This window comes from Somniosus microcephalus, chromosome 22 (genome assembly GCF_052327205.1).
Source record: "Somniosus microcephalus isolate GS21.2 chromosome 22, FLI_Smic_1.0, whole genome shotgun sequence".
Taxonomy (NCBI): domain Eukaryota; kingdom Metazoa; phylum Chordata; class Chondrichthyes; order Squaliformes; family Somniosidae; genus Somniosus; species Somniosus microcephalus.
Window position 1 is genome coordinate 59064926 of NC_141008.1, and position 22002 is coordinate 59086927.

The window sequence follows — 22002 nt, forward strand, 5'->3', positions numbered from 1 at the left end:
ATAGCAAGAGACTGCGAATCAAACCACAACGTACACCTGGCCCAACACCCCACCCTCGATGAGGAATGTCTTTACGACCACGTCCACGTCCAAAGGCAAAGAATATCGATCCTTGCTAAAGCCCTGAAGGACGTCGCTTTTAACCGGGTCCATACCCAGACTCCAAGAGGACCCCCCCCCGACCACCAGAGATCAGCGGGGTACATATCAGGAACACTACAAGGACCACCAACACACCAACCGAGACCAGAGAGGATCCCCATGCAAAACAACGTCAGACCTGCACCACTCCTGTCCCACAGGGGAATAGGACTGCTCCCAGCCAGACAGAGGGAGAGATGCACAGGACGTACGCAATACCTCAGACAGAAACAATCCATTAAGAGACAATAAGCAGATGTGCAGCAGCATCTACTTCCGCCTTATGGATCAAGGACTAATTAATAGAAAGAACTGTAACCAAATTGTATTAACTTTTGTAGACAACTGATGTGATCTTTTTTTTCCCACACTTAGACACGACAAACACGTACCACTCTTTAACCTATCATAGTAAAAGATCAAACTTAACATGAAATCCTTATATATTTCGACCTGGAATATCCAAGGTCTACGCTCTTCACTGCGAGAAGTGAAAAGTAGGACCCCAGAGTTCATAGATGAAACTAAAGACCTAGATATTATCATTTTACAGGAAACTTGGTATAAAGGAAAAGGACACACTGGCTGTCCCCAAGGGTACACTGAGCTGGTGGTGCCCTCCAATAAATTACCAAGTGTAACCCAAGGCAGAGACTCCGGAGGCATACTGATCTGGTTTAAAACAGAACTTAAGAATTACATCAAATTTATAAAAAAGGGCGAAAACCATATGTGGCTCAAACTTGAGAGGGAGATTATCTCAAACACCCAAGATGTTTACATTTGCGCACTTTATATCCCTCCAATCGATTCCCCGTACTTTAAAGAGGACACCTTCTCCAACATGGAGGGGGAAATTATCCAATACCAGGCCCAGGGGAACGTGTTGATCTGTGGGGACCTCAATTCAAGAACGGGCGAAGAACCAGACTTCACCAATAATCAGGGAAACAATTATGTTTTCGGGAATAACCACTTTGACATCCCTTCCCTTCCATACAGGCATAACTGCGACAAGCAGTCAAATACCAACGGAAAACAGCTACTACAGCTCTGTCGAAACCTGGGTCTGTACATTGTCAATGGTAGGTTCATAGGAGACCTCCTAGGAAGATCGACCTATTGCTCACCTCTTGGCTGCAGCACAGTAGACTATATGATTACAGACTTAGACCCATCCTCTTTCAGAGCATTCACAGTCAAACCACAAACAACACTGTCAGATCACAGTCAAATTACTATGTTCCTCAAAAAGACAGAAACAAACAACATAGAAACACAACCCAGTAAACTGTACAACACCAAAAAATCGTACAGATGGGCCAAAAACGACACGGAAAAATACCAGAAAACAATTAGCAATGCATCAACTCAAGCTCTCTTAGACACCTTTCTGGATAACATATACACTCACAATAAAGAAGGCGTAAACCGGGCAGTTAGTAAACTAAACAATATTTTTGATAATTTGGCAACAAATGCAAACTTGAAAGCTCGCAAGAACAAACCCAAAACAAAAAACTATGAAAAATGGTTTGACCGAGATTGCCATAACATGAGGAAAAAACTTAGAAAAATATCAAACCAAAAACACAGACATCCAGAAAACGAGGAACTACGCCTTACTTATTGTCAGACACTAACACAATACAGAAACACACTCAGAACCAAAAAAGAGCAATATATTAAGAATACACTCAGCTCCATGGAGGAATCCATTGATTCCAATTGTTTCTGGGAAAACTTGAAAACACTACACAAAAAACAACACGACGATTTGGCCATTCAAAATGGGGACACATGGGTAAACCACTTTGAAAAATTATACCAGAAAAGAACACTAAGACCAGAGCAACACCAAATATGCAAAAAACTGGAAAAGCTAGAAATGGCCATAAAAGATAACCAAAACCCGCTGGACGCCATAATAACAGAAAAAGAACTTCTTGAAAAACTCAAGGACCTGCGACCAGGAAAAGCCTGCGGGACAGATGGCATACTAAACGAGATGATTAAACACACAGACAACAAAATGAAACTGGCTATCCTAAAACTCTTCAACTTGGTTCTGAGTGTCGGTTATTTCCCTGATATCTGGAACAAAGGACTCATAACGCCCATATACAAAAGTGGGGACAAAATCGACCCAAACAACTATCGAGGCATCTGTGTAAACAGTAACCTGGGGAAGGTATTCTGTAGCATCATAAACAAAAGACTTATAAACTTCCTTGAGGAGCACAATGTCTTGAGTAAAAGCCAAATTGGATTCCTGCCAAACTATAGAACATCCGATCATATCTTCACCCTACAGACCCTAATTGACAAACACGTTCACAATAACAAAAGCAAAATCTACGCATGCTTTGTAGATTTCCAGAAGGCTTTCGACTCCATCTGGCATGACGGTTTATTCCTGAAACTTATCGAAAGTGGGGTAGGAGGGAAAACATATGATGTAATTAAATCAATGTATACAAACAACAAATGTGCAGTTAAAATTGGAGACAAACAAACAAAATACTTCCCACAGGGGCGGGGGGTGACGCAGGGCTCGCCAATCTCACCGACACTCTTTAATATTTACATAAATGGATTGGCAAAACTACTTGAACAATCTACAGCACCCGGCCTCACCCTATATGAATCCAAGGTTAAATTCCTCCTCTATGCAGACGACCTGGTTCTGCTGTCACCTACTAAAGAGGGGCTACAGCAAAACCTGGACCTGCTGGAGTCGTACTGCCAGACTTGGGCCCTGACAATAAATCCCCAAAAAACCAAAGTCCTTGTGTTCCAGCAAAGATCCAAACATCAGGGACCCAAAATAAATTTCACAGTAGGAACAACCAAAATTGAACAAACCACTAACTACACATACTTGGGCTTAAAAATCAGTTCTACGGGAAACTTCAAACTGGCTGTGAATGAACTGAAAGAGAAAGCAAGAAGGGCTTTCTATGCCATCAAAAAATCAATCCAAATAGAAATCCCAATTAGCATTTGGCTCAAAATTTTCAAATCAGTAATTGAACCAATTGCACTCTATGGCAGTGAGGTATGGGGACCGCTAACTCAACAAGAATTTGCAAAATGGGACAAACACCCAATTGAGATCCTACATGCAGAATTCTGTAAAAGTATCCTCCGGACTCAAAGGAAAACAGTAAACAATGCATGCAGGGCGGAACTAGGCCAATATCCATTAATAATCACTATCCAAAAAAGAGCCACCAAATTTTGGAATCACCTACAAATGAGCAATCCCCAATGCTATCACTACGACGCCCTGAAATGCCAAGAGCTGACCATAAAGAAGAATACCCTCAGTCAATTAGTCCTGGGACTCAGTGAAGTAACTACTAACAATACTAACAATAACCAGCCCCAGGACAGTGACAGGGTAACACAAAGAATTCGACCCAACACAATCGTCGCTAAGCAAAAGGAAAAATATCTGACATATTGGGCAGAAACAACAAAAACCCAAAGCAAACTCAATTGCTACTTGGCCCTAAACAGACAATACAACATAGCTGATTACCTGACCATGGTAAAGGATAACAAACTGAGAAGAACCTTGACAAGGTACAGACTTAGCGAACATAGCCTAGCGATCGAAAAAGGCAGACACAGGCAGACCAGGCTGCCAAGAGAGGACAGGATATGCTCTCACTGCAGTCAGGGAGTGGTGGAGACAGAGATGCACTTCCTCACAGCTTGTGGAAAATATCAGGGCATCAGGGAGAATTTCTACCAAAAATTCTCACAAATATGCCCTGATTTCAGAAATCTGAATGACAACCAAAAACTCCCATTCCTACTGGGAGAGGAGAGAAGCTGTATAACACTGGCGGCGCACTATGTTACAGCTTGCCATGAACAGAGGGACAACCAGTAAACTAAGAAAAAAATATATATAGACAATGCGAATGTATGTTTATACACTCAGGGATATACCTGTTTATACACTGTATGAATAGAACTGCGTTTATGTGCTAAACCATAAATGTATTTTGATGCTTTGGCAACATAAGATGTGACTTATCATGCCAATAAAGCGATTTAAATTGTAAAAAAAAAAAAAAAAAAAATCCCCACAGGCCAAGTTTCCAATTACACTCACGTAATTGTGGGGATGTCTGGAGCAGAAATCAGATGCATTTCCGTCTTTCCCCAATAAGCAGAGTGAAGGGAAGAAGAGGAAAAAAAAAATCCACAATAAAGCACGAGCCACTGTGGAAACACACACGCACACAAAACTTACTGATTCATGTAGAAACCTCGAGTTGAAGCAGTGATGCTCACATGTCGATCCTCTGTGGTAACCACGTAGAGGTACATCAGATCACCGTGCATCTTGCGGTTACCTGGCGGAGGATTCCAGCCACTCATAGTTAACACTTTCAGGCACTGCAGAGGCTGTGGAAAGAGAAAAAATTAAAACCACCAAACTCAGGTTAATATTGCACCTTATGATGAGCCTTTGCAACAAGATTACAGGGATGCATTAACTGTATGTTAGACACACACTTACTGTGCCAAGATGCGTTAGAGCAAGTGATTTTGCATATCACAATATCCCATGAATTTCTGCATTTACCATGCGCAGCATGATCTGCTGCCAGCGAACAGCAATTCTGCCCCACAGCACCGAAACAGTCCTAACCAAAATGTTACCAACAACATCCTCTGTGGCGGTGACCATGGTGTATTTATCTTCTCTGCAGCATAACACAGTCAACCACACCGTCCTCCTGCAACACTTCGGCTGCACCGTCCAGTTTGCTGGAAGTGCCCTCGGTTGGCTCCACTCTTACCAATCAGATTACAGCCAGAGAATCTCCAGCAAGGGCTTCTCTTCCCATCCCAAGATTTACCTCTGGAGTCATCCTAGGGCTCCTCCTCTTCCTCATCTACTGCTCGTCTGATGGCCAATCTTGGATAAACCACAATTTCCCTCCAGTTAACCATTGAGAAGACTGAAGCCATCGTCTTCGACCCCCACCACCAATCCCACCCCCTCCCCACCTACTGCCTCGGGTATTTCACTAGACTCTCACAGCCTCCATAGCCGATTTGACCCCGAGCTCAGCTTTTGACCCCATATCCTCTCCAGTACAAAGACCGTCTACTTCAACCTCCATAACATTCAGCACCTGCGGCCCTAATTCAGCTCATCTGCTGAAACCCTCATCCATGCCTTGGTCACCTCCAGACTGGACTATTCCAATGCGCTCCTGGCCGGCCTCCCATCCTCCGCCCCCTCCATAAACTTCAGCTCATCGGAAACTCTGCTGCCCGTATCCTATTCCGCACACCAATCACCTCTGTCCTCGCTAATCTACAATTGGCTCACAATCCCCAACGCCTCAAATTTAAAATGCGCATGTTGAAATTCCTTGTCCTTAATTAACTCTGTTGCCTCTTCCAGCTCTACAATTTCCCCCCCCCCCACCTCAAACTCTCAGTTCCTCTGATTTTGGCCTCTTGCGCACCTCACTTTCCCTACTATTGGCAGCTGTGCCTTCAGCCACCTCCGAAATTCCTCGCCATGGTCTTTAAGGTCACTGAAACCCATTTCTTACAGCAATCTTTTCGTCACCTCTCCGAATAACTCCTTCTTTGGCTCAACGCCCATTTTATGTTTGTGCCTCGGGACTTATTTTTCCAACATTGTTGTTGAAAACGTTAGTTCCTAAGCAATAACAAAGCACTTGCCTCATTACTCATGTAGCATTAAACACATTGTCCTCTACTTTCTCTCCCACTCCCAGTACACTGGCTGCTCTTCCAAGCTTCCAGCAATGCCACCAGGTCTGCGCCAAGCCAGCTGATCTCAGCTGGGATAGAGTTGAGGGCTCTGTAACTGGCCTCAGCACCCCTGCGTTCAAGGTGTGCAAAACGTGGCCACGGTTCCCACTCCCGATCACTCTCTTGGCGTGTGCACATTAGGCAAGCATGGGATAAAGTTCCAGTATAATGCCGCCTGCTGTTCGAATACCCTGCAAGCGCATTTCCCAGTACAACCAAAAAAACAAATTAAACTCTGCCGCACCAACACCGATTGCTAAATTCTTTACCTGCACGAGAAATTACAAACTACACTCGGAGACCAACTGCATTAATGTTTTTATTTTAATTTTAAAACAAACTGTGGCTACTTCAATTTGGAGAGGGAAATCTCTTGGCTCCTTCCAGCATTTCTGAGCCACTTCTCTCCCAGTTTGAGCACATTAAGGTCACCTCAGAAACACATCCTTGAAAAATAAGAGTTTGCACATGCTGCAACACTGTGCCTGGTTCCCCCCCACCCACTACCTTCCAGCACCCAGTACTGTATTCTGTACTTCAATTAACCTGGGGGCATAGAGAAATCAAAGCTATTATTCTTTTTAAGACTGAACATTTGAATACCCTGATTGATTTGAAAGACATAGAAGTTACAACATGGAAACAAGCCATTTGTTCCCACCAGTCCTCGTCTGGAATTTACCCTCCACGCAAGCAAATAGTCCTGATCACATTTACCCTCCCCGTTCCCTTACCCCTTCATCCACCTATCCAATCTGATCTTGAATGTCGACTCTGACTCAACCACTAACCCTGGAAGTGAATTTCACAGCCTCACAGCTCTCGGTCGAAAGAAGTTTCTCTTGGTCTCTGTTCTAAATCACTTGCATCTTAAGCCCCTCAACTACTGGAACAAGATTGCTTCCAGCTACCCTATCCCATCCATTCATAACTTTAAATGATGCTGCTAAATTCATTTCTGTGGCCAATTACAGGAAACTTTGTGATATCCGACACAGACGGGACCGAGCTGTTGCCGTCCCATCAAAACTGCCGGACAAACCAGCGCTAATGTTGAAACATACGGTTCTCCGTATCTGGCAACAAACCCGGTTGCTTAGCAACAGCTTCTAAACAGTCGGCCGTACCTTGCAAGCATCTCTGTAGCTTAGCAACAGCTTCTAAACAGTTGGCCGTACCTTGCAAGCATCTCTGTAGCTTAGCAACAGCTTCAGCGAGACCTTGCAGAGCCTGACTGGTGAAAAAAAAAAAGAAAAAATACCTAACGAAACGGCTCCTGATTTTTGCCTGTGGGTCGAGCATTCCGGACATTTAACCTCCGGATAAACCAAAGTTTCCTGTATCAAGTGGAAAAATTTCTCATCTCCTAAATAGGACAAGTAAGGAACACACTAAAGCACTGGTGACAGTTAACAGTACCGGCCAAAAGCACCCTAGAGCCTGCATCAGTGAACAGAATGGTTCACCCTCACATTAATGATAGACCACTGAACACAACTTCAAGGCAAAGTTCAATGAGTTTTTTTTGCTTGTATCCTGATCAACATTCATCGACCTGAAACGTGAGATCTGTTCCTCTCTCCACAGATGCTGCCTGACCTGCGGCGTCGCTTCTGGCATTTTCTGTTTTTTTTTAAATCTCAGGTTTCCAGTGTTTCGCTTTTGATTTTTACCTTTGCATCCTTGGTCTGTGGCTGGAGGAAGAGCAAAGGACGTTCCTTGCTGCCAGGGAGGATGTGTTCAGGGGGCGTGCAGTCAATTTGCTCCAACTCTGAACCTTTTTTCTTACGCTTTCCAGTCTCTGAAAATAAATCTTCCAAAATTACAATAAAATCTGTCAATCTATTCCTTTGCATTAGAAACCGCAAAATCCACTTCATCCAGTGCGGCCTTTGCCCAGTGACCTGTCTTTAGTAGAATAAAACTGATTCACTAGTAAATAACGGATCAGGTTTGTTTTATATTGTAGGAAAATCATAGTTAGAAGCATTCCCAAAGCAGGCACTTCATTCCACAATTTATTTGCAGTACGACTTAACGGTTCCCCCACCACCTTTTGAAACTCAATCTCCCGTCACAGCTGTCTAACTCCATCCACAGAAAGCAAACATCTGTACTTGGCTTTAACAACTGAGCAATGTGGGTCAAGGCCGACTTCCCACCCCCCCAGACATGCAGTGTAATCGAATCATGGTCAACAGTTCAAGACTGCAGGGGCATTTAAAAAAAAGTGTTCACTTCATATTCCACCATTGTAAAATGCAAAACTGAGTCAAATTGTGGAGTTCCATCAGCTTTAATAAAACCCATTTGATCACAAGAATTAAAAAAAAAAATTCTGCCAATTTTCTCCTTTCCTGTGCATCAGCTGTTTTGGGGGGGGGGGGGGGGGGGGGGGGGGGGAAGATTAATGGGGACAGATAGCGTCAGCCGTGGCTCAGTGGGTAGCACCCTCGCCTCTGAGTCAGAAGGTTGTGGGTTCAAGTCCCACTCCAGAGACTTGAGCACGAAAATCCAGGTTGACACTCCCAGTGCAGTACTGAGGGAGCGCTGCACTGTCGGAGGTGCCGTCTTTCGGATGAGACGTTAAACCGAGGTTCCGTCTGCTCTCTCAGGTGGACGTAAAAGATCCCGTGGCACCATTTGAAGAGGAGCAGGGGAGTTCTCCCTGGTGTCCTGACCAATATTTATCCCTCAACCAACATCACTGAAACAGATTATCTGCTCTTTGTCACATTGCTGTTTGTGGGAGCTTGCTGTGTGTAAATTGGCTGCCGCGTTTCCTACATTACAACAGTGACTGCACTTGAAAAAGTAATTCATTGGCTGTAAAGCACTTTGGGACGTCCTGAGGTTGTGCAAGGCGCTATAGAAATGCAAGTCTTTCTTTTCTAAAGGTGTTGCTTGACTACAGTCCCACAAGCATCACTCTCGAGTACCTCACCCAAGTGGCCATTATTCATGAGAGAGTCTTGACTGCGAGTGGCAGCAAGCTATTTAATAGTGTCCAGCTTCACAGGTGAACCGACTCCTATCATCTGATGCACACACACACTTCCAGTAAGTGGGGGGTGGGGGCGGACCCACTGGATAGTGATCAGGAGCAGGGACCTTGATCGCATTCCCCTCTCTCACTCAGCGGTGCGGAGGCCAGCTTCAGCCCTCCCTGGTGCCACCCCTGCCGAGAGCGAACTCAGCACAGACCAGGGATCTTTCCTGCTTTGTGTAGATCAGCTACCAAGCTGGATTTAACTCACCAAACGACCTGGGAGGCTTTAAAAAGGTGAAGATGAGACACCTGAAGAAGTGAAACTCTAATACTGCAAAGTAGTCCAGTTTCTAAACACATTACATTCAACTTCATTAAAAAAAAGGGAGGTACAGCAAGCCACCGATCATGCATTACAAGTAATGTCTATAGTCTGAACACAAATTACAAAATCACATTTTTGAAAATTAAATCGTTATAAATACAACATTCAATGCCCTGCTGGTAGCTGGATTTCTCCGCAATCTCGTGACAGCCTTGAGGGACACACTTGTTTCCTTCACTCTCTCGTGTCTAAACATCACTGTCCAGTTCTCTTCTTACCTCCCAAATCGCCCTCAGTGAACATGCTCAGGAATGACAAGGAATTGCAGTCCACGCCATTGTAGGAATCCGATGGGTCCAAGCTCTTCAGAAGGTCTCGGATGTGCCGCACGTGTATTCGGGCTTCACGGACAGTGTAAGGCTCTTTTGAGGCGGGGGGGGGGGGGGAAAAAGAAAAAAGACTTGCATTTATATAGCGCCTTTCACGACCACCGGACGCCTCAAAGCGCTTTACAGCTTTTGAAGTGCAATCACTGTTGTAATGTGGGAAACGCGGCAGCCAATTTGCACACAGCAAGGTCCCACAAACAGCAATGCGATCGTGACCAAATAATCTGTTTTTGTTATGTTGGTTGAGGGATATATTGGCCTGGACACCGGGGAGAACTCCCCTGCTCTTCTTCAAAATAGTACCATGGGATCTTTTACGTCCACCTGAGAGCGCAGACGGGGCCTCGGTTTAACGTCTCATCCGAAAGACGGCACCTCAGACAGTGCGGCACTCCCTCAGTACTGCACTGGGAGTGTCAGCCTAGCTTTATGTGCTCAAATCCCTGGAGTGGGGACTTGAACCCACAACCTTCTGACTCAGAGGCGAGAGTGCTACTCACTGAGCCACAGCTGAACACACACACACACAAAAAAAACCCCAAGTGATTGATCTGCTCCAGCTCGGCTTGTTTTCAATACAGCTTGAAACAAGATTAAAGGATGAGGAAGGCCATTCAGCTCATCTTCCTTCAACAATCCAGAGATTCCATCACCCTCTTGCCCTACTGTAGCATCCAATTGTTTCTTAAATGGTTCCAGGGTTTTTCCCTCCACTACTCTACCTGGAAGTTCATGCTACATGTTAAATCACTGTGTGCGAAGAAGAATTGCACAATATTGGTCCAAAAAATGTACCCTGCTGTAGTTTGAACGGGTGCTCCTTAGTTCTACACTCAAGTTTAATTTTAAGTAATATTTTCTATACCCTTAATAACCTCTTTTCCAAGCTGAAATGCTCCAAGTTTTTCCTGTCTTTTCTCAATACCCCTCACACTAGGGAGTAGCCTTGTGGCTCTCCAGCACTTGAATGTGCCTTCTGGTGACCAGAACTGGATGCAGTATTCAAGGTGCAGTCTGACTAGAGAACTATAAACTTTGAAGCACTCGAATAACAATGTTTATGATACCCATTTTCCCACTAGGGCTTTAGAGTTGGATCTTGTAGATGGGGCTTCAAACTCATTGCCGACATCTAGAATTTATCAGTTCTCAGATGATTTAATTCAGGAGCGTCCGAGCTTTTTGTCTGAGGTCCACAGAGCCTCATCACATATCGTTAACATCACCATTAATGCTCATATCTCAGGCTGCTGATACTAATGGACCTTGGGGTCGTATGCAAGACTTATCCACCAGTGAGGCAACAGCACTCAGGAACAGACCTTTTCAAACCTTCAGACCCACAAATTTCAAACAAGACAAACCAGGAAATAAGAAATAGAAGAATAAATTGGACTGAGTTAGGTAGGCCCTGTCTGCCAGATGTGGCCTACAGGCTGTAGTTGGGACAACCCCCGATGGGTGCAGAGGCTGTGTGGAGCTAGGGAACATCACCATGGGCTTCGGAACGACAGGGAGCTGGTCCAGCAGAGGATCAGTAGGTCTGCAACCACAAGGTTAAGAGCCAGGCAGAGGGTGAGCCAAGAGGGAAAGAAAAATGGTTACGGAAGATTTGCATAAAATTGCATTTTTTTTTTGTTTGAATGCAATTGGTCTCTGAACCAATCAGGAATGACACTACAAAGATGGCTCTGAGATCAGACTAGCTGAAGGGACAGCAGTCTCAAACATCTGACTGGTCTAAGTTCTGGAATGTGATTCACGATTGTATATTCTTACACACAAAACTTTTAACATAGATGAAGGACCAAGGCCCCAAGTGCAGGACACGAAGGTTTAAAATATTAGGATATAAACCAGGAAGTACTGATTAAGGCAACACAAAGATTGGATTTTAAAAAACCTTACGATTATAGGAGGAAGAAATGAGGGAGGCGAGGTAGTTCCACTGTCTGAGACTCTGGAAAAGAATGAGGTGGAGTGGGAGACGGTATGACCAATACCTTCTACTACTTTCAGATTGGAGCCTTCCTGCAGGCCTTCAATGGATTTGAGTTCCGAGAAGTTGTCCAGAACATTTCCGTCCAGCTGCAGAGAGAAGCAGGTGCGATGGCAGGTGTCCTCTCTGTCCATAAGGACCTGATGGATCTCCTGCACCATCTCCTGGGGAGAAACCTAGAACCAAAAAGGAACAAATTAGGAAAAATAAAATTAAGTTACATTTATATAAGGGCCTTTAATGTAGTAAAACGTCCCAAGGCGCTTCACAGGAGAATTATAAAAACAAAATGTGACACTGAGCCAAGTGAGATATTAGGACAGATGACCAAAAGCATAGCCAAAGAGTTAGATTTTAAGGAGTGTCTTGAAGGAGGAGAGAAAAGCAGAGAGGTGGAGAGGTGTAGAGAGGGAATTTCAGAGCTTAGGGCCTAGTCAGTTGAGGGCAGGGTCGCCAATGGTGGAGTGATGAAAATTGGGGATGCGCAAGAGGCCAGAATTGGAGAAGCACCGAGATCTTGGAGGGTCTCAAAGCAACAATGTCATCCCAAGGGTTGAGGTTAGGTACTGATTATCCTAATGTTTTGACAGATCAGTCATTCTTTGACCAAATTTTGTACAGCTGCAGTGTTCAAAGTTCATGTGTAGCTAACCTCACAAATCCCTCTATTCCTACAAGGGTACACAGGTAGACATTTAAAAATAGCCCTCCCTATGAATAAATAACCATTCCGCCACACCCCCCACCAACTTTCACGATACTGTCGTCTAAGTTTTCCAATTGCCGATATCCCATTTATTTTAGAACACTAGCATTAAAATAAGGGCAACTGAAAAACCTAGGCCTGTGAATTGTGTAATCGCGTTGCTGACCGTGACTCAATGCCCCTTCGGAGCTTGTGACGATTAACATTAACCCAGGATTAAAAGTCAATGTATTGCTTTGCTAAAAACAAGCTTCAGGTCACTTGCTATTTAAATTCTCCCTTCCACTCCAGCCATGGTCTCCTACATGTTGCAATGAAGCCAATCACAAGCTTTAGCAACAATCGCCTCAGCTTGGCAATTGGTACTTTCTCTTTCTCCCTCCCCCCGCCCCGCCCCCCTGCCCACCCTGCCACCCCCCCAGTACCTACCTGCCTTTGTCTTCCATCAAACTCCTGCCCCACTGAAGTCTTCTGCTCTTTGGCAGATTTTCCATGTTCCCCCCACCCCCCCGCTACTCTACTGTAACCAGACATTCTCTGGGTCTTGGATAGAGGAAACTTTGTGTTATCCGGAGGCTACGTGTCCGGCAAGCTCGAGCCACTGGCAAAAATCAGGAGCTGTTTTGTTAGGTTTTTTTTCTTCTCGTGGCTTTTTTTTCTCCAACAGTCAGGCTCTGGAAAGTCTCTCTGAAGCTGTTGCTAAGCTACAGAGACGCTTCCAAGGTATGGGCCGGCTGTTTAGAAGCTGTTGCTAAGCAACAATGTTTGTTGTCAGATACGGAGATGAAAAGCTCCGTATGCTTCAACATTAGCGCTGGAGTGTCCGGCAGTTTTGAGGGAACGGCAACAGCTCGGTCCCGTCGGTGCCGGATAGCACAAAGTTTCCTGTATATCTTTTGTTTCTCTAACTATTGCCTCCTTTTGTCTTGCACCATCACCACTTTGGTATTTAATCATCTCTCGTCCTCCACCTAACCACAGGCCTCTTCCTTCCCCCCCCCCCGCCCCCCAGAGGACAGAGGCTGTCCGACTTGCTGAATATTTCCAGCACTTGGATTTAATTTTAGCTTTTTCTTTAAAATTCAGATTTTTTTTAAATAAAAGACTTGCATTTAGATAGCGCCTTTCATGACTACCGGACGTCTCAAAGTGCTTTACAGTCAATGAAGTACTTTTTTTTTTTTTTTTTTTGGGGGAGTGCAGTCACCAATTTGCGCACAGCAAGCTTCCACAAACAACAATGTGATAATGACCAGATAATCAGTTTCTGTTATGTTGTTTGAAGGATAAATATTGGCCCCGGGACACCGGGGAGAACTCCCCTGCTCTTCTTCGAAACAGTGCCGTGGGGTCTTTTACGTCCACCTGAGAGCAGACAGGGCCTCGGTTTAACGTCACATCCGAAAGACGCTCCCTCAGCGCTGTACCGAGAGTGTCAGCCTGGCTTTATGTGCTCAAGTTCTGGAGTGGGACTTGAACCCACAACCTTCTGATTCAGAGGCGGGAGTGCTACCCACTGAGCCACAGCTGACACAAAAGCTGATGACACCTCTATGGTGAGGCGAGGGCAGAAAAAAGGGAAACACAGATAGAAGCAAACTTGCCAGGCAACTGTCGTGTGCCTTATAGTGTCCAAAGAGGCAAATAGGAGAAGTCTGGGATCACACTAAAGAAATAGCGCCTTTCACAACCATCAGATGTCCCAAAGCTCTTTACAGCCAAAGAAGTACTTTTGAGGTGTAATATGGGAAACACAGTAGCCAATTTCTGCACAGCAAGCTCCCACAAACAGCAATGTGATAATAGCCAGATAATCTGTTTCAGTTATGTTGATTGAGGAATAAATATTGGCGAGGACACCGGGGATAACTCCCCTGTGCCTCTTCGAAACAGTGCCATGGGATCCTTTATATCCACTTGAGAGCAGACGGGGCCTCGATTTAGCAGGGAATTCAAGAGCTTAGGGCCTAGGCAACAGAAGGCACGGCCACCAATGGTTGAGCGATTATAATCAGGGATGCTCAAGAGGGCAGAATTTGAGGAGGGGGGCGGGGGGGAGGCTGAAGGAGATTATAGGAGGGGCGAGGCCATGGAGGGATTTCAAAACAAGGATGAGAATTTTGAAATCAAGGCGTTGCTTAACTGGGAGCCAATGTAGGTCAGCGAGCACAGGGGAGATGGGCGAACGGGACTTGGTGCAAGTTAGGACACGGGCAGCCGAGTTTTGGATGACCTCAGGTTTACGTAGGGTAGAATGTGGGAGGCCAGCCAGGAGTGCGTTGGAATAGTCAAGTCTAGAGGTAACAAAGGCATGGATGAGGGTTTCAGCAGCAGATGAACTGAGGCAAGGGCAGAGACGGACGATGTTACGGAGATGGAAATAGGCGGTCTTAGTTCTGCCGCGGATATGTGGTCGGAAGCTCATTTCAGGGTTAAATAGGACACCAAGGTTGCGAACAGTGTGGTTCAGCCTCAGACAGATACTCAGGAGAGGGATGGAGTCAGTGGCTCGGAAACGGAGTTTGTGGCGGGGGCCGAAGACAATGGCTTCAGTCTTCCCAATATTTAATTGGAGAAAATTTTTGCTCATCCAGAACTGGATGTCAGACAAGCGGTCTGACAATTTAGAGACTGTGAAGGGAGTCGAGAGAAGTGGTGGCGAGGTCGAGCTGGGCAGGAAAAAGTACACGTCAGGCAAAAGGTAATCATGCAGTATCCATGGGGCCTGGCTGGTTGACCCCATTTAGCGCAGAGTGAAATTTATAGGGATTGAAACCAAGGTGACATTGAGGGCTCTCAGCCGAGAAGCACTGACGTAATGCAAGCTGCTCCTGAAAACCTCCTCAAATGGAGCCCCGGCAGTGTTTCAAGGCTATACTCTCTGCAGGTATTTCCATCACTAACCCTTCGCCCAGTTCCTCACAATAACATCCAGCTGAAAAACATTGGGAGCCAAGCGCAGCTACTATTGAATCGGAGGCTTGACCTTTACACCATTTGTAATTATTCTGCGAGCTAGAATAAGAATGTCTGCTGCACACTCTCTTGGACATAAGAACACAAGAAATAGGAGCAGGAATAGGCCACTTGGCCCCTTGAGCCTGCTCCACCATTCAATAAGATCATGGCTGATCTTGGGCTCAAAGCCACTTCTCTGCCCGTTCCCCATAACCCTTCACTCCCTTATCTTGCAAAAATCTGTCTATCTTCACCTTCAATGTATTTAATGACCCAGCCTCCACGGCTCTCTGGGGCAGAGAACTCCACAGATTTACGACCCTCAGGGAAGAAATTCCTCCTCATCTCAGTTCTAAAAGGGCGACCCTTTATTCTGAAACTATGTCCCCGAGTTCTAGATTTCCCCACGAGGAGAAACATCCTCTCTGCATCTACCTTGTTGAGCCCCCTCAGTATCTTGTATGTTTCAATAAGATCACCTCTCATTCTTCTAAATTCCAATATTTTTTGTTGAGAGTTATAAAATATCTCCTTAAATATCCGCCACTGCGTTGCAGAGGCAGGAAGGCGCCAGAGAATAAAATCGTCATCAATTTAGCACAAATGGTCACCAAATCCCTGCAGACCCGGCTCTGAAGGAGTTAAATTTTCAAGACCGCAGGAGCGGAATTCATTCCCAACATTTGTTGTAGACTTCGTCATGAGAGTGGATAGGAATGTTCTGTGAGCCTTCACAAAAGTATGCACATGTTTGCCGAAAGCAGAAACCGTCAACGCGGATCCAGCCCTGTCCAGCGTCAACCTTGCAAGGTTGTAGAGCGGCTCAGCTGGAAATTCTTCCCATGTGTACACGAATTCTTCATAAAATTCCAGAAGCAAGAAGGAGCAGCTTACATTACATACAGGCCAGGAAAGTGGAGCCTTCCCCCAAGCACCTTCAAATAGTGAGCAGGAAGAGGAGGAATTGGAAAAGGCATTGCAGGGGGGGGGGGGGGGGGGGGGTGCGGGAAGAAATTCTCTAGAGAAAAGAGTTTGAGATCCCCGAGCCTGTACCGAGTTCGTTGATCTCAGCCGCGTCTGCGAGTTTGCTGCAATTGGACTCGGCCACCCCGGGTTAGAGAGGGGGGGGAAGGAGTTTAAATTAAGATAAAACAGCAAGGGTTCTTGTTCAGGCTTGGCTGCGAGGCCCTCTGCAGTCAAATAGCCCACCAAGATTCAACATCAAGGTTCACGCATAAACTATAATTTGGGCAAAGTACTGGGCAATGCCCATGGGTCAGCATAGAATTCGTACCTTCAGGAAATCAGGGATGAAAATACCACCAAAAAAAAACCCAAACACTGGCAAAATTTCCAACTCCTAATTCGACGGGAGCCTCAGACCCTTTAAGGGATTTGAAAGTTCCAGTTCTTGCAGTGGTTTTTTTTTTGGGAGAAGGGGTTTAAAAAAATTTTTTTTTCCATCTCAGTCTTTTTATGCCATTGCATCATCCCCAAGCCTTGGCCAACATCACTAAATAGTTTCAGGAGTTGCGTCAGCAGCACCTGCTGCGCTGCTTCCGGACGTGTTCCCCGGGGAAACACCCAGCGGAAACTGGGAAAACACCCCTGTGAAGATGCAAGTTTGGGCCTGCGAGTCTCAACTCAAATCAAGTGCCACTGTCTGAACATCCGCTCTCACAAACACATCGGGGGGAACACCCATTCGTGTAGATTCCCCCTGGATGACTCAACATGCAAGTGGGAATTACATAGTGCGGAAAAGAAAGATCAAAACTTGCACTGATACACAGTCTTTCACATTCTCAGGATGTCCCAAGTGTTACACAATGCATTTTTTTTTAAAGTATGGTCACACTCGTTTTGTAGGCAAACGTGACAGCCACTTTGCAGGGCCCTTGCTGTGTGCAATGTGATGAATGACCAGTTAATCTGAATATTGGGAGAAGGGGTAAAAAGGAATTTTATTTTTCCATCTCAGTCTTTTCAGGTACAGAAAATAATCAAAAAGGCTAATGGGGTGCTGGCCTTTATACCCAAAAGACTAAAAGACAAGGAGGTAGAAGATATGCTACAGCTATACAAAGCCCCGGTTAGACCACACCTGGAGTACTGCGAGCAGTTCTGGGCACCGCACCGTAGGAAGGATAGATTGGCCTTGGAGGGAGTGCAGCATAGGTTTACCAGAATGATACCCGGATTTCAGGGGTTAAATTACGAGGAGAGATTACACAGACTAGGGCCATATTCCCTGGAATTTAGAAGGTTATGGGGTGATTTGATCGAAGTTTTCAAAATATTAAAGGGAACAGATAGGTTGGGGAGTCTAGTTCTAGGGGACATAGTCTAAAAAATTAGAGCCAGACCTTTCAGCGGTGAAATTAGGAAACACTTCTACGCACAAAGGGTGGTAGAAGTTTGGAACTCTCTTCCGCAAACGGCAATTGATGCTAGATCAATTGTTAATTTTAAATCGGAGATTGATAGATTTTTGTTAACCAAAGGTATTAAGGGATATGGGTCAAAGGCGGGTGGGTATATGGAGTTAGGGCACAGATCTCACTGAATGGCGGAACAGGCTTGAGGGGCCAAATGGCCTACTCCGGTTTCTATGGAGGGATGAATGCTATGCAGGACACCAAGAAATCCTCAACAAAAATCAGTGTCTCAGTAGAATATCTCACCTGAAAGACGGCACCTCTGACAGTGCAGCACTCCCTCTGCACTGCATTGAAGTGTCAGTCTAGATTATGTGTTCAGGTCCTGGTGTGGGGCTTGAACTCAACATCTGCTAGCTCAAGAGTACTAGCACTGACCTAACCAACATTTAGATTCGATCCCTAGACTGTGCAGAGTTAGCTAATCTCACCAAGGCTACAATTGGCCTTAGTGTTCAATGGGTAGAGAGGTGGGCGGGTGGGGGCGGGGGATGGTTACACCCATGGTTCACACTCCTGCTTGCTATCCTGTAGCTCCTGCCACGAGGTGTAATGTGAATGTTAGGAAAGGACAGGATCAGACATGGTTGTGATGGTCTCCACAGTCAATCAGCCAGCTGATATGCCACTTGATTCAAGTACTGGAGGGCTGCCAGATCGGTAGAACTATACCCCAGCACCTTCAAGAGCACAGGGGGGGTGGGGGGGGCGGAGAGAAAGAGGGGGAAATACAAATCAAACCGATTTAAATTTTTGCAACCATGGTGCAACATCCTGAAGCAGGCATTTTGTTGACATAAAATAGTGTTGACATTCACTCTGCGTTCCCAGTTCTTGCTGATCGCAGTCACCAACTGCGCAATGTGAAGGTCATAAGTACTTGTAAAGAAAACTGGAGATCTAGATCTCAAACTACACGACAGGAAAATACAAAATTCTCCTGACACAACTCCACCCACCCCCCTCCCAAACAAATCACCCCTCCCCTGCCTTTTCCAATTTTCTTCTTGCCTCAGTGTGGCTCAAAAAAGAGTTACCAGACGGCGCTTTACCCAAATGGCCAATCTTCATCTATGGACCTAGACAGTGCATCTCCAGGACTATTCGACTGCAGAGGGCACCACAGCCAAGCCTGTTACACAATATCCGCACCGATGCAGTTTACACTATGGGTCACTGAACCCTGGTTCTGTTTTCACCTTCCCCAGCCCCAGGCTGCCAAGACCAATTGTAACACCCCATCCTGGCAGAGAGAGGGAGGAGCTAATTCAGCATAGGCCAGGAAACAACTCTTGGCATCTCGGGGTCCAATTGGCTGCCAGCAAATGTCTTTACCTACCAAGTCATGGGAGTCAGAAGAATCTTAAGGTGTAAAATTTGGTAACCGGTGGGCGGGCGGGGTGGGTGAAGAGGGAAAGAGATACATATCATCTATCAAGGCCAGATTACCGAGGAGGATTAATTACTCCCATCGTGTCTGTGCCGGCTCTTTGAAAGAGCTCTCCAATTAGTCCCACCCCCTTGCTCTATCCCCATAGCCCTGCAAATTTCTCTTTTTCAAATATATATCCAATTCCCTTTTAAAAATTACTATTGAATCTGCTTCCACCACCCTTTCAGGCAGTGTGTTCCAGATCATAACTCACTGCGTTAAAAATAAAATCACAATTCCCCATGGATTTTTTGCCAATTATCTTAAATCTGTGTCCTCTGGTTACTGACTCTCCTGTCTGCGGAAACCATTTCTTCCTCTCTACTCTACCAAAGCCCTTCATAATTTTGAACACCTCTACCAAGTCGCCCTTTAACCTTCTCTGCTCCAAGGAGAACAATCCCAACTTCTCCAGTCTCTCTGCATAACTGAAGTCCCTCATCCCCTGGTACCAGTCTGGTAAATCTCTGCACCAAGGCCTTGACATCCTTCCTAAAGTGTGGTGCCCAGAATTTTGTAACTTTTTTTTAAAAAAGGGAACTGCCTCCTGTATTTGTATCAAAAGGGAGAACAGGACAAAAAACAGACACTGCAAGGTTGAGAGTTCTTTGATCCTTTATTGCGTAATTTGGAGAATCATTTTACTGCAAAATGGTCTTTTTTTTTGTTGCAAAGAATATTCAGGATACAAAAGGGAAAAAAAAAACTTGTATTTACATAGCACCTGATCACAGCTTTCCAAAGCAACTGAAAAGCATTGCATGCAAAATTATTTTGATGTGCAGTGCCTGCTATGTGGGAAACTATTGCTGCAATTTTGCACACAGAAAGATCCCACAAACACCCGTGAGTTGAGTGACCAGAAGACAGTCATCATTTTCCATGCATTAAAAAAAAAAATCAAAATTAAAAATCCTCGGGCTGCACAGACTCCCAGTCAACTCTATCCATTATAAATTCCGAGATCCAGAACTAAAATGAGTGCCTCCACTGGCAGGAGGGTGCAATTACAGCGTGACAAATTTACGCAAACAGTTTCCATTGTAAGTGTGAACAAAGACATTTATGGTGGTATATAAAAATATAAGGACAGACGACATGGCTTCAAAATGGAGACTGAATTACACCTGTGCTCCCTGGTCCAATCACTTGAAGGCTACACCTGGTCTCGAGTCCATGTGTGCATCAACACGGGAGATCGACTCGTACAATATATCCCATGCCACTATTTCGAAGAAGAGCAAGGGAGTTCTCCCGTGTCCTGGCCAATATTTATCCCTCAATCAACATCACAAAAACAGATGATCTGGTCATTATCACGTTGCTGTTTGTGGGAGCTTGCTGTGTGCAAATTGGCTGCCGCATTTCCTACATTACAACAGTGACTACACTTCAAAAGTACTTCATTGGCTGTAAAGCGCTTTGGGGCATCCGGAGGTCATGAACCGTGCTATATAAATGCAAGTCTTTCTTTTTAAAAGTCTCGACTATAGTATGCACTTCCTTTAAATGTTACACTTGCCTCCTCATCACACTTTAGCAATCTCACTTAACGTATCTTCTGACTCCCCTTTGAGATATTATATTATTTTTGGAATGAGAATGTAAACAGGCGGGAAAGTGGAGTTGAGGTCAAAGATCAGCCATGATCTCATTGAATGGCGGAGCAGGCTCAAGGGGCCGTATGGCCTACTCCTGCTCCTATTCCTTATGTTCTTAAAATAAAATAATTTATTTTATATGAATTACAAGATTAGAAACAAAAAAAGTCAAATTAAATATCGAACACAAATATTGCATTTAAAGAACTAATACTTAAAACAGTGAATGCAATCTCCCAGATTTATAGTTAAGATTGATTCAATTTAGATGGTGAAACAGGCAAAATCAGATCATCCACTTGATGCTCAAGACAGTTTCCTCTTCTTGACAGAAAACAGAAGGAGATTATCAGGTGGTGATTACAGCCGCCTCACGTTAAACCTCCAGCTCCTGGCTTCGGCCCAACTCAAGAGCCTAAGAGGTGGGAGGTTTGAACGCTAACCTGCAGCTCCAGCAAATAATGGCACGGTCCCATTTAGAAAGACAGACAGACTTGCATTTCTATAGCACCTTTCACGACCACCGGACGTCTCAAAGCGCTTTTACAGCCGATTAAGTACTTTTTGAAGTGTAGTCACTGTTGCAATGTGGGAAACGCGGCAGCCATTTTGCGCACGGCAAGCTCCCACAAACAGCAATGTGATCATGACCAGAGAATCTGTTTTAGTGATGTTGGTTGAGGGATAAATATTGGCCCTAGGACACCGTGGATAACTCCCCTCTGCTCTTCTTCGAAATAGTGCCGCGGGATCTTTTACCTCCACCCGAGAGAGCAGACGGGGCCTCGGTTTAACGTCTCATCCAAAAGACGGCACCTCCGACAGTGCAGCACATTTAGAAGCTCCAGCTACAGTCAACAGGAGGCCTTTTGAATGAATGTTTATGTAAAAACCAGCAGGTGTTGAAGCACCTTCTCTAGCACCAGAGAACTGGAGCAGAGGGTTTAAAACAAGCGAGCAGCTGAGTAAACAGACTCCCTTACCTGCCCGGATCACCTTCGTTCTAAGATACACACCCACCACAACACGTGCGCAAACAAGAGGGTCATCCTGCTGCTCCAGACAGGCAGTGCCACCAACGATCGACTCCAGCGTTCTATAAAACCCAACACCTGCACCAGGTCATGTTGACTTGAAGCTAAACTGAATGTAACAGACACCTCACCTTTAACCCAAGCTTCAATGCCTGCTAGGATGGATTGAGGGGGGT

General features: G+C 45.2%; 1 protein-coding gene across 1 annotated transcript in view; it reads right to left on the reverse strand.

Moving 5' to 3' along the window:
* The window catches only part of LOC147102426 (clustered mitochondria protein homolog), a 151324-nt gene that overhangs the window by 116111 nt on the left and 13211 nt on the right, over nt 1–22002 (reverse strand). Inside the window, exons 3-6 of the mRNA XM_085965114.1 lie at nt 11662–11833; nt 9548–9691; nt 7629–7756; nt 4409–4563 (exon numbers count right to left, since the gene is read on the reverse strand). Of these exons, the coding sequence (XP_085821240.1) occupies nt 4409–4563; nt 7629–7756; nt 9548–9691; nt 11662–11833 (599 nt within the window). The remainder of the gene's footprint in view (nt 1–4408; nt 4564–7628; nt 7757–9547; nt 9692–11661; nt 11834–22002) is intronic.